Consider the following 15,811-nt stretch of genomic DNA (forward strand, 5'->3'; position numbering starts at 1 on the left):
ATCCTAATTCTAGACACAAATTCTCAGAAATATTAAAAAAATACAAAAACATATAAAAATGATCACATACCATGACTAAGATATTTTCACAATGCAATATTGATTACACAATATTAGTTGAACTAAAAATGTAGTAATTTAAATAGAAGTCTGACATATTCAACACCTACGAATGATAGAACAGCAAGAAAACTATTAGAAGAAAACTTTTGAGACCTGCTAATCAGCCAGGTACAGTGGCTTACACCTGTGACCCAGAACTTAGGAGGCCAAGGTGGAGAGACTGCATAAAGCCAGGAGTTAAAGACCATTCTGGACAACATAGGGAGACCCCATCTTGAAAAATTTAGAAGAAAAATATCAGGGCATGCTGGTGGTGCATGCTCGTCCCAGCTATTCAGTTGGCTGAGGTGGGAGGATCACTTGAGCTTAAAAGGTTGAGGCTGCAGTGAGCCAAGAAGAAAAACCCCACACCAAACGCTAATATACTTAATGGTGAATGACTGGCAGCTTTATCTCTAAGTTTGAAAACAGGATGAGAATTTCTACTTTTACCACTATTCACCATTGTACTGGAGGTATCAGCCAGAAAGTTATACTAAAAAAATCAGTAAAATGCAACAGATTAGAAAAGAATAGTCTTTTATTGCCATAATCTTGTATTTTTTTTTTTTTTTTTTTGAGACGGAGTTTCACTGTTGTTGCCCAAGCTGGAGTGCAATGGCGTGATCTCAGCTCACTGCAACCTCTGCCTCCTGAGTTCAAGTGATTCTCCTACCTCAGCCTGAGTAGCTCAGATCACAGGCATGTACCACCACACCTGGCTAATTTTGTGCGTCTGTATTTTTAGTAGAGATGAGGTTTCACCATATTGGCCAGGCTGATCTTGATCTCCTGACCTTGTGATACGCCCACTTCGGTCTCCCAAAGTGTTGGGATTACAGGCATGAGACACTGCACCTGGTCCCTTTTTTTTTTCTTTTTTGAGACAGTCTTGCTCTGTCACCCAGGCTGGAGTGCAGTGGCATGATCTCAGCTCACTGCAGCCTCCACTTCCCAGGTTCAAGCGATTCTCCTACCTCAGCCTCCCAAGTAGCTGGGATTATAGGCACATACCACGAGGCCCAGCTAATTTTTTGCATTTTTACCAGAGAAGGGGTTTCATCATGTTGGTCAGACTGCTCTCGAACTCCTGACTTCATGATCTGCCCGCCTTGGCCTCCCAAAGTGCTGGAATTACAGGAATGAAATGTTGTATTTTAAAGGTGTAACAAATTCATTAAAAACCTATTTGATAGGCCGGGCACAGTGGCTCAAGCCTGTAATCCCAGCACTTTGGGAGGCCGAGGCGGGTGGATCACGAGGTCAAGAGATCGAGACCATCCTGGTCAACATGGTGAAACCCCGTCTCTACTAATACAAAAAATTAGCTGGGCATGGTGGTGCGTGCCTGTAATCCCAGCTACTCAGGAGGCTGAGGCAGGAGAATTGCCTGAACCCAGGAAGCGGAGGTTGCGGTGAGCCGAGATCGCGCCATTGCACTCCAGCCTGGGTAACAAGAGCGAAACTCCGTCTCAAAAAAAAAAACCTATTTGAGGCCAGGTGTGGTGGCTCACACCTGTAATCTCAGCACTGAGGCCAAGGTGGGTGGATCCCGAGGTCAGGAGTTCAAGACCGGTCTGGCCAACACAGTGAAACCCTATTTCTACTAAAGATACAAAAAATTAGCCGAGTGTGGTGGTATCTGCCTGTAATCCCAGCTACTTGGGAGGCTGAGGCAGGAGAATCATGTGAACCCAGAAGGCAGACGTTAGAGTGAGCAGAGATTGCACCATTGCACTCCAGCCCGGGTGAAAGTGTGAGACCCCATCTCAAAAAAACAAAACAAAACAAAGCAAACAAACAAACAAAAAATCAACTTGAGCTAATAAGGAAGTTCATCAATGCCACAAGATCAACATACAAGGTTGGATAATACTTTTATATTATAGCAATAAACAAAAGAATTACATTAAAATTTCACTAATAGTATCATAGAAAACAATTATAAATTTAACAAAATAAATGTACATACTATACACTGAAAATTTTTAAATGCTGAAAAAATCAAAGAGCTGAATAAACTGAGATAATATCCAATATTCGAAGATAATAATACTGAATATGAAGATCAAAATACCCAACAAATTTATCTACAGATTCAATGCAAATTCCAATGCAGCTTTTCTTTAATATAAATTGACAAGCTCTTCCTAAAATCTATATAAACATGCAAAGTAAATCAAACTCACAAGAATTCTGAAAAAATAATAACAAAATTCAGTAGCTTACACTTGATAAAAATGCTTACTACGATGTTACAATAATTAAATAATATGGTACTGGTATAAAGGCAGATTTGTGTAGACCAAAAAAACAGAATTAAAGGTCCATTAATGAACAAATTAACTTGTGGTAAAATTATTTTTTCTGTGAAAGGTGTTTTGACAGGCATTATATTTATAATGCTTTAGTTCAGTATGAACTCTGATCCTGAGTAAGACATGAGCAGCTATTAAAGGCTTTGCCACATTTTTTATGTTTGTAGGATTTTTCTCAGGTATGAATTTTCTCATGTACATTAAGGTGTGAGCAGTGGTTAAAGGTTTTGTCACATTCTTCAGATTTGTAGCATTTCTCTTTTGTATGAATTCTCTTATGGTTTGAAAGGCTTGAACAAGATATAAAGACTTTACCACATTCTTCACATTTATAGGGCTTCTCTCCAGTATGAATTCTTTTATGTTCAATAAGGTGTGAGCACCGGTTAAAAGCTTTGCCACATTCTTCACATTTGTAGGGTTTCTCTCCAGTATGAATCCGCTTATGTTTAGTGAGGTTTGAACACTGGTTAAAGGCTTTGCCACATTCATCACATTTGTAGGGCTTCTCTCCAGTATGAATTCTCTTATGTAGAGTTAGGTATGAGAACCAGTTAAAAGCTTTGCCACATTCTTCACATTTATGGGGTTTGTCTCCAGTGTGAATTTTCCTATGTTTGGCATGGTTTGAACTGTGGTTAAAAGCTTTACCACATTCTTCACATTTATAGAGTTTCTGTCCAGTATGAATTACAATGTGATTAGAAAGGCCTGAGAAGGATTTAAAGACTTTCCCACATTCTTTACATTTGTAATGTTTCTCTTCATTATGAGCTGTCTTATGTTCAATAAAGCATGAGCAGTGCTTAAAGGCTTTCCCACATTCTTTACACTTGTAGAATTTCTCTGCAGTGTGGATTCTCTGAAGTGGAGTTAGAACTGAGGATATGTAAAAGGAATTGTTACATTCTTTACAGTTGGAAGGTATCTCTCCAGTACGTCTTACCTTATGTCTATTTAGATTTGACAACTTACTGAAGACTTTCCCGTGTTTACTGCACTGAAAGACTCTGGTGTAGGTAGCTGATAAAGACTGGTTAAGTCCACTGTAACCTTCTCTCTGCACGTTAGATTCACCCGCACTTCCCCAGTCTTGCTGTAAGTGTAAATTCTCAAAGCCACAGCTTCCAGATCTTCTCAGTATCACTTTTTGAAATGAATCTTTTATGCCTTGCTCTGGCAAGAGGTCTTGGGTGAAATGAGAAGAAATAGCTGAAAAAAATAAACATAAATTATCCAACTTACCAGACTTAGGTGAATATAATTTAAAAAGCTAATCTATACAATTACACCAAACACATTAGCAAGACAGCATTATAAAGATAGCCCTAATTTTTTCATGAATATAATATAACAACACTATACTGAACAGAATGGCTTTGTGAGAACTCTAGAAACCATGTTAAAAGCTATAGAGAAGGGGAAGGAACGCTTGTTACGTTTACCCACAATTCCTTCTTCCCCTCAACACACCGTAATGACTTCAGGAATAAACTCCCAACTCCTAGCTTCTCCTTCAAGACAGACAGTAGAAGGCCGGGCGTGGTGGCTCAAGCCTATAATCTCAGCACTTTGGGAGGCCGAGGCAGGTGGATCACGAGGTCAAGAGATCGAGACCATCCTGGTCAACATGGTGAAACCCCGTCTCTACTAATGCAAAAAATTAGCTGGGCATGGTGGTGCGTGCCTGTAATCCCAGCTACTCAGGAGGCTGAGGCAGAAGAATTGCCTGAACCCAGGAGGCGGAGGTTGCGGTGAGCCGAGATCGCGCCATTGCACTCCAGCCTGGGTAACAAGAGCGAAACTCCGTCTCAAAAAAAAAAAGACAGACAGTAGTGGCACCTATGTCCATACTTTTGATGGAATTTTCAAAGACTAGCTTCTGCCTCCCACGACACAGAGTGCTGAAAGGAACAGTGGTAGAACAGAACCAACCTTAGAATGACAGGTTGGTTCTGCTGAGACCAAAGGTAAATAATTGTTACAGCAGCAAAGAGGCTGCAGTACCACAGACAGACAACAGATTTAGCAAATAACTGACTACAGAAGAAGAAAGCAGCAGCAGCATGGGTAAACCTCTTTAACTGGAAATTAAGCATAAAATTCCAGAGAACATACATCCTGTGAACAGGTTTGAGAGGCTCATGGAAACCCTAGCTCCAGTCAACTGGTGTCAGACTACCCAGGACAAGGCCATTTTATGAAGATTGCGACAGGTGACTTTTAGTGACCAAATCTCAACCAAAGATCGCAACATATACATTAGGGTAACATGGCTCAATCAAAAAAGTAAGTAAATAAATAAACAAATATCCAGAAATCAACCTAAGGTAGCAAGTGAAAATATCCGCTTAGCACTGCTTTAAGCTACCCAAATACATGGCATATTTAAGAAATCTATGGTTTGGCTGTGCCCCACCCAAATCTCAACTTGAATTGTGTCTCCCAGAATTCCCATGTGCTGTGGGAGGGACCCAGGGGGAAGTTACTGAATCACTGCGGCCGGTCTTCCCCGTGCTATTCTCATGATAGTGAATTAGTCTCACGAGATCTGATGGCTTTCTCAGGGGTTTCCGCTTTTGCTTCTTCCTCATTTTTTCTTGCTGCTTGCATGTAAGAAGTGCCTTTCACCTCTCACCATGATTCTGAGGCCTCCCCAGCCATGTGGAACCAGTAAGTCCAATTAAACCTCTTTCTGTTCCCAGTCTCAGGTACGTCTCTGTCAGCAGTGTGAAAAAGGACTAATACGAAGTGAGCAGATACACTAAACTACACTACAGTTGAGAATGCTGGGCAGAGTTTAAAATACCAATCCCAGTTTATATAAAACAACAAATGTTTAATTAAAAAAATAACAGTTTCTTGGGCCGGGCGCAGTGGCTCACGCCTGTAATCCCAGCACTTTGGGAGGCTGAGGCGGGTGGATCACGAGGTCAAGAGATAGAGACCATCCTGGTCAACATGGTGAAACCTCGTCTCTACTAAAAATACAAAAAATTATCTGGGCACGGTGGCGCGCGCCTGTAATCCCAGCTACTCAGGAGGCTGAGGCAGGAGAATTGCCTGAACCCAGGAGGCGGAGGTTGCAGTGAGCCGAGATCGCGCCATTGCACTCCAGCCTGGGTAACAAGAGCGAAACTCCGTCTCAAAAAAAAAAACCAAAAAACCAGTTTCTTATATTTAGGGAGATGTCTAATGTTCTCATAAAATCACTGAGTAGGCGGGCGGGTCACGAGGTCAAGAGATCGAGACCATCCTGGTCAACATGGTGAAACCCCATCTCTACTAAAAATACAAAAAATTAGCTGGGTGCGGTGGTGCATGCCTGTAATCCCAGCTACTCAGGAGGCTGAGGCAGGAGAATTGCCTGAACCCAGGAGGCGGAGGTTGCTGTGAGCCGAGATTGCACCATTGCACTCCAGCCTGGGTAATAAGAGTGAAACTCCGTCTCAAAGAAAAAAAAAAAAATCACTGAGTATACATTTCTATAGAACAACATTTAAAACCTCTATAGAATGGGAAATCACAAAGTAGAACATACATAATATCTGTTCTGGTGTTCCTAGGATTCTAAGCCAAATCCCATCTCACACATCTCAGACATAGTGCAAAAAGGGAACTTAAAACAGGTTAACAAAGGGCTTCTAAAAAATACAGATACTCCTGTGTCCCCAAAGCAATGGAAGAACAAGCAGGTCATACGGTGTGTTACGAGCTGTGAGAGGACTTTGGCTCTCACTGTAATCTTGAAGAAAGATCACTGAAGGAACGTAGAGCCCCGAAAGGATTTAAGAGCGTGGGACAGAGGCGCTCCTGTGTGAGAGCAAGGGAAAGAGACTCAGGCTTCTAGGAAACCATTTCCATTGGAGCAGAGCTTCCAAAACCACATTTTAAGGTCTGGCTTCCTCCCTGATCTCTGAACCTCTCATCTGTATCATCCATTTAATTTCCTCCTACTTACCTGGTTGTTTGGCTACTGTCTCACGTTTCTCCACACTCCACGGCTCATTCCTTTGCTCTAGACAGGTGATCAGGTCCGGCTTACAGATAGCAATACCTGTTTCATTTAAAAAAAAAAAAAAGGACCTGTTTTATTTTTTAAAAAGTAGCATGACTCTTGCTTGGATTCTCCAATTAACAACCTAGTACGGTGTTCACTAGAGAAACGAGGACATGACAGAAGATTCTAGAAAATAAATCCCAAAATACTGTTTCCTGACAGAACCTTTAGAATATTTAGAAAGTATTTTAAACTTACGAGTCCCTAGCTTCACTACCTAATACAACTGAGTCAAGAATTGCCAGCGGCAGCTAGGTTTTTAGGGTGTGGGCAACGCTATTTTATGCCACCAAATTTCTGAAGTTACCACTAATCTAGAGAATGCACATCACTTCAAGAAAGGAAGGTTAATGTCAAGATAAAATACCTTGAAGATTATTTTTTTCTATACCAACAAATCCCCAAGTTTTCCTTGAAAGCAGAAATCTGAAATTCATTCATGCAAAGCAGAAATTCCCCAAAGTATTCTACAATGAAGGAAATAAAATCCTTCGTGTAAAGTAGAAATTATGCAATGACGTCATCCTCACCCAGGGAGACCAGGTTTCTGTAGTTCTCTAACATCACATCCCTATACAGATTCTGCTGAACAGGGTTCAGACAGCTCCACTCTTCAGGAGAGAATTCTATGGCCACATCCCTGAATATCAACAGTCCCTGGAAGAAAGAAAACACATACTTATCAAGTGTCCACGGGTAGAGTTCTTAATTTGATTTCAGGCACAAAGAGAGACAGAGAGAATTGGTTCTTACTTATAGAAGAGACTGAAATTATCAAATAACTGTAAACACAGAAATGTTCTCTAATGTAGTCTCTAACTCCTAAGAAAGAGGATGGCATAAGATGCACATAACCAGTAGAGATGATCTACTTTTGTGAATAATACAGTATAAAATTAAGAGCATCAACACAGGCATATATATTTTTTCCTGCTATATTTATACCACACAGGGTAAGTTGTAAATATTTCTCATATGTAGAAGTCATGATTCATCAGAAGGTACCCCTCAAATTTTAATGTGTACACAGTAAACTAGAAATCTTCTGAAAATGCAGGTTCTGATTCAGAAGACCTAGGGTGAAGCCTGAGTTTCTCAATTTCTAGTGAGCTATACAGTGATGCCAATGTCTGGCCCAAGGAAAATATTTTTTCAAACATACAGGAAGTGGCAGAGCCTGTGTTTGTTTCAGTTTCAGTTTAACCAGTAAACAAACATGAGAGCCTTCATTTTCCAAAGCAAGCTATAAACAAGCAGAATCTAAAAAGAAAGAAGAGCTTCCTAATTAAATGTGATTGATGGCTTAGAAACATCAGTCAGTAAATCTCCCAAGGTACTAAATAATAATGAGAAAAATAACTCTAAAGTGGGAAAATCTGATCAACTATAATAGGATAAACTGCTATCAAGGATCACACACAGGAGGACACAAAATCACCGCTCTAATAGTATTGGCCACAAAAGTAGTAAATTACAATCTGAATCTAATCATGTAGCAACACCTGGTTTTTTTCTTTTGTTTTTTGAGACAGAGCCTTGCTCTGTTGCCCAGGCTGTAGTGCAATGGTGCAATCTCCACTCACTGCAACCTCTGCCTCCTCGGTTCAAGTGATTCTCCCACCTCAGTCTCCCAAGTAGCTGGGATTACAGGTGTGTGCCACTATGCCCAGCTAATTTTTGCATTTTTGGTAGAGATGGGGTTTCACCATGTTAGGAAGGCTGGTCTTGAACTCCTGACCTCAAGTGATCTGCCCACCTCGGCTTCCCAAAGTGCTGGGATTACAGGCGTGAGCCATAGTGCCTGACCAGAAACATCAGTTTTATGCAGAGTTAAGCGATAGATATTTCCCAGGTTCTTTAATCTCTAACAGTGTATTTCAAAAGTGTTTCTTTATATCCTAAACAGGAGTGTCTTCTAATCATTCTCTTTTTAGAACTTTAAGTTCTTCCAGGCAATTAATGCCATCCTCTTTAAATGTCCCTTTTCTTTTTTGTTTTGTTTTTTTTTTTTTTTTTTTTGAGACGGAGTTTCGCTCTTGATACCCAGGCTGGAGTGCAATGGCGCGATCTCGGCTCACCGCAACCTCCGCCTCCTGGGTTCAGGCAATTCTCCTGCCTCAGCCTCCTGAGTAGCTGGGATTACAGGCACGCGCCACCGTGCCCAGCTAATTTTTTGTATTAGTAGAGACGGGGTTTCACCATGTTGACCAGGATGGTCTCGATCTCTTGACCTCGTGATCCACCCGCCTCGGCCTCCCAAAGTGCTGGGATTACAGGCTTGAGCCACCGCGCCCGGCCTAAATGTCCCTTTTCTTAATTCTGTTCTGCATAGAGCTGATGGAGCACGTGGATGAAATCTAAACAGTACACAGTCCCCTCTTCACTGATACCCAAGACCCAACCCCATCCCCAGTGGGAATCTTCGGCATCCACACTTTCCCATGTTGACCTGTCACAGAACATTTTGAATTCTGCCCATCGTACACTGATGGTGAGATATGGTCATGACATACAAGAAGCCTGGATGGAGAGAATGCAGAGAAGACTCTGGTATACAGGAGGAAGGATTTTAGAGAGCTCCTTGATTAACAATCTTGAGAAAAAGCAAAGGGGAAAAGTAGTTGGAACAAACGTACTAGGCAGGTTCATCAGAGTCCAGAAATAAAGGTTTGCAAGTGCTCAACACATGACATTCCAGAAGAAAAAGAGAACACATCCCCTGAACCCGGACACATTCACCTGAGAACCAGCCATTTCTTCCTCTTCTTCCTTCTTCTCTGGGATTCCTTCTCAGATGAGATTATCTGGACAAATCACACCTGCATTTGAGAAAATGCCTTTAAAGGTGTCAGCACAACCTTTCCACCTGCAACCAGCACACCTACAGGCAGAAGGCCCTGAGGCACAGAAGAGGGCACACTCCCTTATTCTTTGTCACAGGAGGGAGAAAAGATGAGCTTCCACACAAAGACCAAAACTTTCCTGCCTTCAGGTGATCTCCCTTGCCATGAACTCCCACAATTAAGGAAATATGGACCTTGGTGACCTACCCCTACCAAACCCAAGTAGAACAGGTCCTCTGACCTCCTTTTGGAACTAAAGTCCCGTGACTATATCTGGGAGCCCTCAAGCTTGACTCTGATCTCACCTTAGAACCATGGGCGGGAGGGCACTTACTTAAAACAACAATGATGCCTCCGTCCAGACCACAGACAGGATCTTTGGAGAGGGCACACATGATGGTAGTTCTCTAAACTGGCAACTGATTCTAACCGGAAGCCTGGGCTGAGAACCACACAGCTGAGCACTGTCTCTCAGGCTTCAATGTACACAGAAATAATCTGGTATTCTAATTTGAGATTCCAGGCCCCACTCTAAGTAATGTTTCTGCAGGTGTGAAAGGGGTCTGTGAATTGGCTTCTTTATCAAGTCTTCTGACACCGTTCCCCTTGGACTCCTTATCGGCAGCACTCAGCTAGAGAAGGCAAACGCAGCACAGAGTCCTTCCCAACACGGTATCACAACACAAACGCTTCCGACTGCAAGTGAGGACCACCAACTGCCATCCTGAAAAACGGCATTCTCTGCTGAACCGTTAACGTTTGCTATCGTCTAGGGAAGGCAGCAATGTCTGAGCAAGTCTGCGCTGGGAAAACAACACGGACACGAGCATTAACGCAACGTTTATGGAACACATACGACATGCTCAAAAGTGTGTTACAGAGGACAGTGCCGAAACCCTAGTAACAAGTGAGGTAACTCCTCTAACACCCAGGGAGGTGGGTACTCAGTGTTCCGTAATCCCCAGGATTTACATGAAGGGCCCAGCTTTTCTTTTCCTGTTTCTCCATCACTGATTTTTAGAAAAAAAATGTATAGAGTCATTTTTTTTCTAGAGACGGAATCTGCTCTGCCACCCAGGCTGGGCTGCAGTGGTGTGATCTTGGCTCACTGCAACCTCTGCCTCTGGGTTCAAGCGATTCTCCTGCCTCAGTCCCCAGAGTAGCTGGGATTACAGGCGCCTGCCACCATGCCCAGCTAATTTTTTGTATTTTTAGTAGAGATGGGGTTTCACTGTGTTGGCCAGGCCGGTCTTGAACATCTGACCTTGTGATCCACCTGCCTTGGCCTCCCAAAGGGCTAGGATTACAAGGGTAAGCGACCATGCCCGGCCAGAGCAGCAGACTCTTAACCCAGAGGAGGTATCACCTGTCCCTAAATCTTGAGTCAGAGAAAGGACACTAGTGCTTCCATATTGACTTTAGATGGGTGTGGCTGTGACCCTGGCTCTGCATATTTTGTGGCCCTGACTTTCCACTGCTGAGGTTCTTGTTTACATTTACGGATTCTGTCACCAGGCTCTGGTTATACCAGGAGCTTCTCACACAACGTTAACAGGTCCCTGGATTTGGGAAACTCAAAGGGTGCCACTCTGAAAACGGGGCTTTAAGACGTCTATGTTGGCCAGGCACAGTGGCTCATGCCTGTAATCCCAGCACTTGGGAGGCCAAGGCGAGGACAGCATGAAGCCAGGAGTTCGAGACCATCCAGGGCAACACAAGTGACAGAAAAAAATAAAATAAAAAATAAAATTTGCCAAGTGGTGGGGTTTATCCCTGTAGTTCTCGCTGCTGAGGAAGGAGGATCACTTGAGTTCAGGAGTTTGAGGCTGTGGTAAGCTATGAATGTGCCATTGCACTCTGGCCTGAGTGAAAAGTGAAACCGTAACTCAACAAGTAAAGTTAATAAAAGCTTTAAAAAAGGGGAGAAGAGCAAAATTGATTCTCTTATTTTCTGTCGGGGAATTAAGCCTCTTATTTCTAGCTCCTTTCATACTTGGGGTGTGCAGACGCCTGCAGGGAGAGCCTCCCCAGGAAGAACTAACTGGGCTTCAATGACCTACCACAGCCAAGTCAAGTTCAAATCTCCATGGTCTTGAACTCATGGATATTTGAATTTCAGCAGGTCTGGATTCAGGTACTCGAGGGGGAGCCCTGGACAAACTGTGCATATCAAAGAGGGTTTGTGGGAAAGCAAAAGCAGAGAAGTGCTATCACGTACCCATGTTAAGTACTCAGTACTGTTAAGACCTCAGTACAGGGTCAGCAAAGCAGCGCTTTGTGCTACAGACACTGGCCCAGGTGGGGTATGCTCCAGCTTGTTCCTGTGTCCATGGAGGCAGATGAGATTACAGTCATATAGTCCAAAAGCCGGGTGGGGGCGGGGTGGAGGGATCAGGTTGCTGGGGGTGGGGATAGGCCAGGAGTCTTCTAGGCACCCATGTGGGTTTTTTACGGAAAACTCTCAAAGCAAAGGTGTTGTGATGGGACCCCTGAGGGTGAAGCCTTGTCCTGGAAGGGACATGGCCATGCCAGTGACTAGTGGGTATGTTTACAAGTAGGTGAAAATCATGTAATGGCAGCAGAGTGAAGAAAGGGGTGTGTCCGCAGAAGTCTTTGCTTCTAAGTCCTCAGTCCTCTCTGACCCTGAGAGGAGAACTGGAATCAGAGAACGTGCAACGTGCGTGCAGGAGAACAGAACCTCCCATTCCTGAGACACCTCCAGCCCAGGCCACCGTGACGTCTTTTTTCTGACACCAAATGTGTGGAGTTGCTGAACACCAACAGGGTGTCCAACAACTCAATTCTGACACCACCCAAAGTCAGCACAGATGCCACAGTTTCAGGACTCAGTTCCACAACACTGCCGCCACTGCAAAGGCCAGTCACATGTCCCCGGGGCCCACCAACACTTCTAGGCTACTGCCTATATATCAGAAACTCCCAGAGCCGGGCGCGGCGGCTCACAACTATAATGCCAGCACTTTGGGAGGCCATGGCGGGCAGATCACCTGAGGTCAGGCGTTTGAGACCAGTCTGGCCAACATGGAGAAACCCAATCTCTTAAAAAAAAAAAAAGGAAAAGAAACTCCCATCACCCGCTCCTCAAGTTCAATAATTCGACAGAGCTATTCACAGAACTCAGGAAAACACTCTACTTATGCTTACCAGTTTATTATAAAAGATACAATTCAGGAACAGTCAAATGGAAGAGCTGGATACGGCAAGGGAAACTGGTGGGGAAAGACGGCGGGTAAACAGCTGTGATTAATGAAATCCTTCAGCTCTGTGTTCTCCAAGAACAGCTTAACACAAAGCAACACCCCTCTCATTATAACGTAGACGATGCTCCCTCTTACACCTATCACAAAGCCAGGCACAGACAATTCCCATTTTTTTCCCTATAACCAGTCAGCTCAACAATTTTGTCTTCAGTTGTTAGAACAAAACACTTATTAACCAAACTGCTTAAGATTCTCTCCTTTCTCCCAGGCCCCTGAATCTGTACCACCCTCTGCTTGAGCTAACATAGAACTCCTATTTATGACCCTCCTAAGAACAGGCCACTTTGGGAGTAAACCTTTTCTCATCAGGGTCTGATCTGCCACCCTGCATCTGGTCCTCTCACTCACCTCCCTTCCTGGGTTGTTCCTCCGTATGAAAGCAAGCCCTTGTCTGCTAAGCGCTGAGATCCTGGAAGACACCACAGTCGGTGCTTTCCCTCTGTTGTCACACTGCTTTAGAATTAAGTAACTTCTCACCTAAATGGGAATTTGTTTTATTTGACGAAGTCTAGAAACAGCCCCAGAACAGTAACAATTCCATCCTCAGAAAGAGCCCCTGACTCCACTTCCATTCCGACTCGACGGCACCCGCCTGTGGATCCCAGCTCTCCAGGGCTCTGCAGCTTCTCTCCGTATCAAGGGCTCCTTTCATGCTGGGGTGTGCAGCCTGGGACACCTGCAGGGGAGGCTCCCCAGCAAGAACTAACCGGGCCTTCAGTGACCTTCTTTTGCAGGCTCAAGATTGGCCTTAACTTAAAGTCACTGGGCTCAGACTTCTATTTTCCAGTCAGGGTTATTCACTTAGTTTTAATGAGAAAATGCCCAGTGTTTGAAGAATCCAGCAAAACCACTCAAACAGCGTTTATCTAACAGAATAAAATTATAAGGCACTTTTTTATACCTCAATAGAGAGAGCAAAAGTGTCTATTAGTTTCAGACAATAAACACGTCAAATTATTTCCGTAATTCAAATCACTTAGTAAACACACATATGAACATATCTAGGAGATGCCAAGTCCCATCCTCTAAAATTCAGTATTAAACCCACACATCTAAATAACAGAGATAGCAACTCCACAAATTCTCCACCCTTTAAAAAAGAACTAATATTTTGATGAATCAGTGTAATTCGCCAATTAATCTACTACATTTATTTTGTGGAAATGTATTCATTCCCTACAGCCATACTGGAAGAGAGATTTTCCCTATCACTTTCCCTGGTAGCATTCCCACAGCTAAGCCCTGGGATTGTTTACAATCACCCTCCAAAAAAGAACAGGCCTGACAAACTTACTACGCTCACTCTAGTGAAGAAAAAGGTAAATCAGTGAATATCTGACTATATATTCAATGTCTTTTCTGAAATCCACCTCTTAAACATGTTCTTACTTTTGAAACTCTACTGTTAAAACGCAATAGACAGTTAATAAAAAAAACTAAGGTTGAATTAAGTGAAAAAAGTTTTCGAGGTGTAAAACCCACGAAGTGGCGATGCTGACTGGAACACAGACAACTCTGACTCCAGTGCCAAGTCAGGTCATCCTGTCACTCGGGACGTTCTTGTTTCCCCAGTGCCCGCTGAACTGCTCAATGTCCACCTTCCCTGGTGTCCCACTGTGTGCCCCAAGTGGTTTGGCTTTGCAGATTCTTGCACCACCTCACTGGAGTGGGTTTTCCTTGTCCTTTGGAACAGTTTTTTCCCCTTCACAAGTCTGAGAGGATCCAGATGTCAGAAATCATTTCTGTCTTTTCCTCTCAATATCGGCATCCAACTGGCTGACCAGCAATGTGTCTCCAAGGAACAGAGAAGCTGGAGTTGGGTGAAGACAATCTTAACTTCCCGGGGTTAGCTTTGTAAACTAAGGGTGGAAGGAGATTTCTCTCAGCCCCAGGGCATCCAGCTGCTCCCTAAAGAGGCTCCACCTCCATCACTGAGGTTGTCCTCTGGGAGGAAAGGAACAAGGGGTTAATATCCACTAAACATTCCCTGAGACAGGACTGCTGGGGGCATCGTGGGTCACACCCAGACAATAATGAAACCCAGGCACAGGAAAAGACTGAAGGGTGTCTGGGAACACACTACCTTGTAACATTTCCCAAGCGGAACGTCAAACCAAAGGCATTCTGATAAGGTGTCGTGCCTGGCGAAGATAAAAGAAGAGGCACAAAGGTATTTTTTTAAAAGCAGAGTGTCAGGAGATTCTTCTCTGTTCACATAAAATGTGTCCAAACAGAAAACAGATGTCTAAAAAAAGTGCCATCCAATGCTCTGTGAAAAAGTGATTAAAATGCTGTGTGTGAAACGTACAATAAAGGACAGAGAGGCTGGGAGGACAGGATGGTGAATGTGAGCCCTGCCTGCCACACATCTGGACACGCAGTGGAAACCAGTCCCGCTCCGGAGAGTTTAAAATCGTTAACGAGCAGTCAGTACTTAGACTGAAGTAGCGCTCGTGCCACCGGCTCCTAAGGAAAGAAATCTAACTCCGATACGCGTCTTGTAAATTACTGCCTTAGGGGAAAACGACGCTCGGGCTGAACCAAGCACAACCCTCCGATGAACCTCTCCGTACGAAGCAGGAAACTTCCGCCTGGACGGTCCCAGCGAGGCGCCTCCGAACTGCACCGGGCTCTGAACGCGGTTCGCCGCCTCCCGCAGCCCACGGAGCCTTCGCTCCAGGCACCCGCAGTCCCGGCTGCGCGCTCCGCACCGATCAACGGTTCCTCGCTCAAATGAACTCTTTATCCTTTAAACCGCGGCTCCCTTTTCACGTTCACAGGGACCCACAGCGCCCCCACGAAGTGGACCCTCCCGGGTCGGGGCTCCCCCAGGCCCCTCCCGCCGCCGTCGCACAGCCGCGGGCGCGCAGCCGCCGGCGAGGGCCCGGCCGGGCGGAAGTCGCGCACTGAGGCGGACCGGACGCCGGGGGCGGCCGGCGGCGCAGCCCACATCACGTCCCGCGGCCAGGGGAGGCCGAGCGCCGCGCGGGCCCAGCGGGGCATCGGGTCCGCAGCCTCCGCAGGGAGCCGCGGGGAGGCCTGGGCCGTCCAGCCCTTTCCATCAGCCCCGCCCCCACCTCGGGACCCCGTGCATACACCCACCATTTCCCGGCTTCCCGGCCATCAGGCCTCTTAGCTACGGATCTCCTGATACCTGCGGGGCTCAGGGCAAGGGCTGTGGCGGCCACCCGGGTCGCCGAGCGGAGC

General features: G+C 44.8%; 1 protein-coding gene across 3 annotated transcripts; it reads right to left on the reverse strand.

Moving 5' to 3' along the window:
• Positions 1–1,960: 1,960 nt before the first annotated feature.
• On the reverse strand, positions 1,961–15,786 carry LOC105731100 (zinc finger protein 682). Of its 3 annotated transcripts, XM_012472696.3 has the most exons (5): positions 15,707–15,786; positions 9,220–9,299; positions 7,011–7,137; positions 6,382–6,477; positions 1,961–3,632 (listed from the first exon to the last, which is right to left on the reverse strand). In XM_012472696.3, the coding sequence occupies exons 2-5, from the start codon at positions 9,232–9,234 to the stop codon at positions 2,596–2,598; spliced, it is 1,275 nt and encodes a 424-aa protein (XP_012328119.1). In that variant the 5' UTR covers positions 9,235–9,299; positions 15,707–15,786; the 3' UTR covers positions 1,961–2,595. The 3 variants fall into 3 exon arrangements, with proteins under 3 accessions (XP_012328119.1, XP_012328118.1, XP_012328123.1); XM_012472695.3 differs by lacking the exon at positions 15,707–15,786 and having other exon boundaries at positions 9,220–11,627; XM_012472700.3 differs by lacking the exons at positions 1,961–3,632; positions 15,707–15,786 and having other exon boundaries at positions 6,374–6,477; positions 9,220–11,652.
• Between the last annotated feature and the right edge of the window lie 25 nt (positions 15,787–15,811).

Source organism: Aotus nancymaae, unplaced genomic scaffold, assembly GCF_030222135.1.
Source record: "Aotus nancymaae isolate 86718 unplaced genomic scaffold, 86718_ANA_hifiasm-v0.15.2.pri h1tg000032l_1, whole genome shotgun sequence".
Classification (NCBI taxonomy): Eukaryota; Metazoa; Chordata; class Mammalia; order Primates; family Aotidae; genus Aotus; species Aotus nancymaae.

Excerpts from the sequence above, each read along its gene's own strand:
- LOC105731100 (XM_012472696.3), bottom strand. Across the intron at positions 6,478-7,010 it reads CAGAAACCTGGTCTCCCTGG|GTATTGCTATCTGTAAGCCG; the intron begins GTGAGGATGACG and ends TAAATGAAACAG. Across the intron at positions 3,633-6,381 it reads GACAGTAGCCAAACAACCAG|CTATTTCTTCTCATTTCACC; the intron begins GTAAGTAGGAGG and ends TATTTTTTTCAG.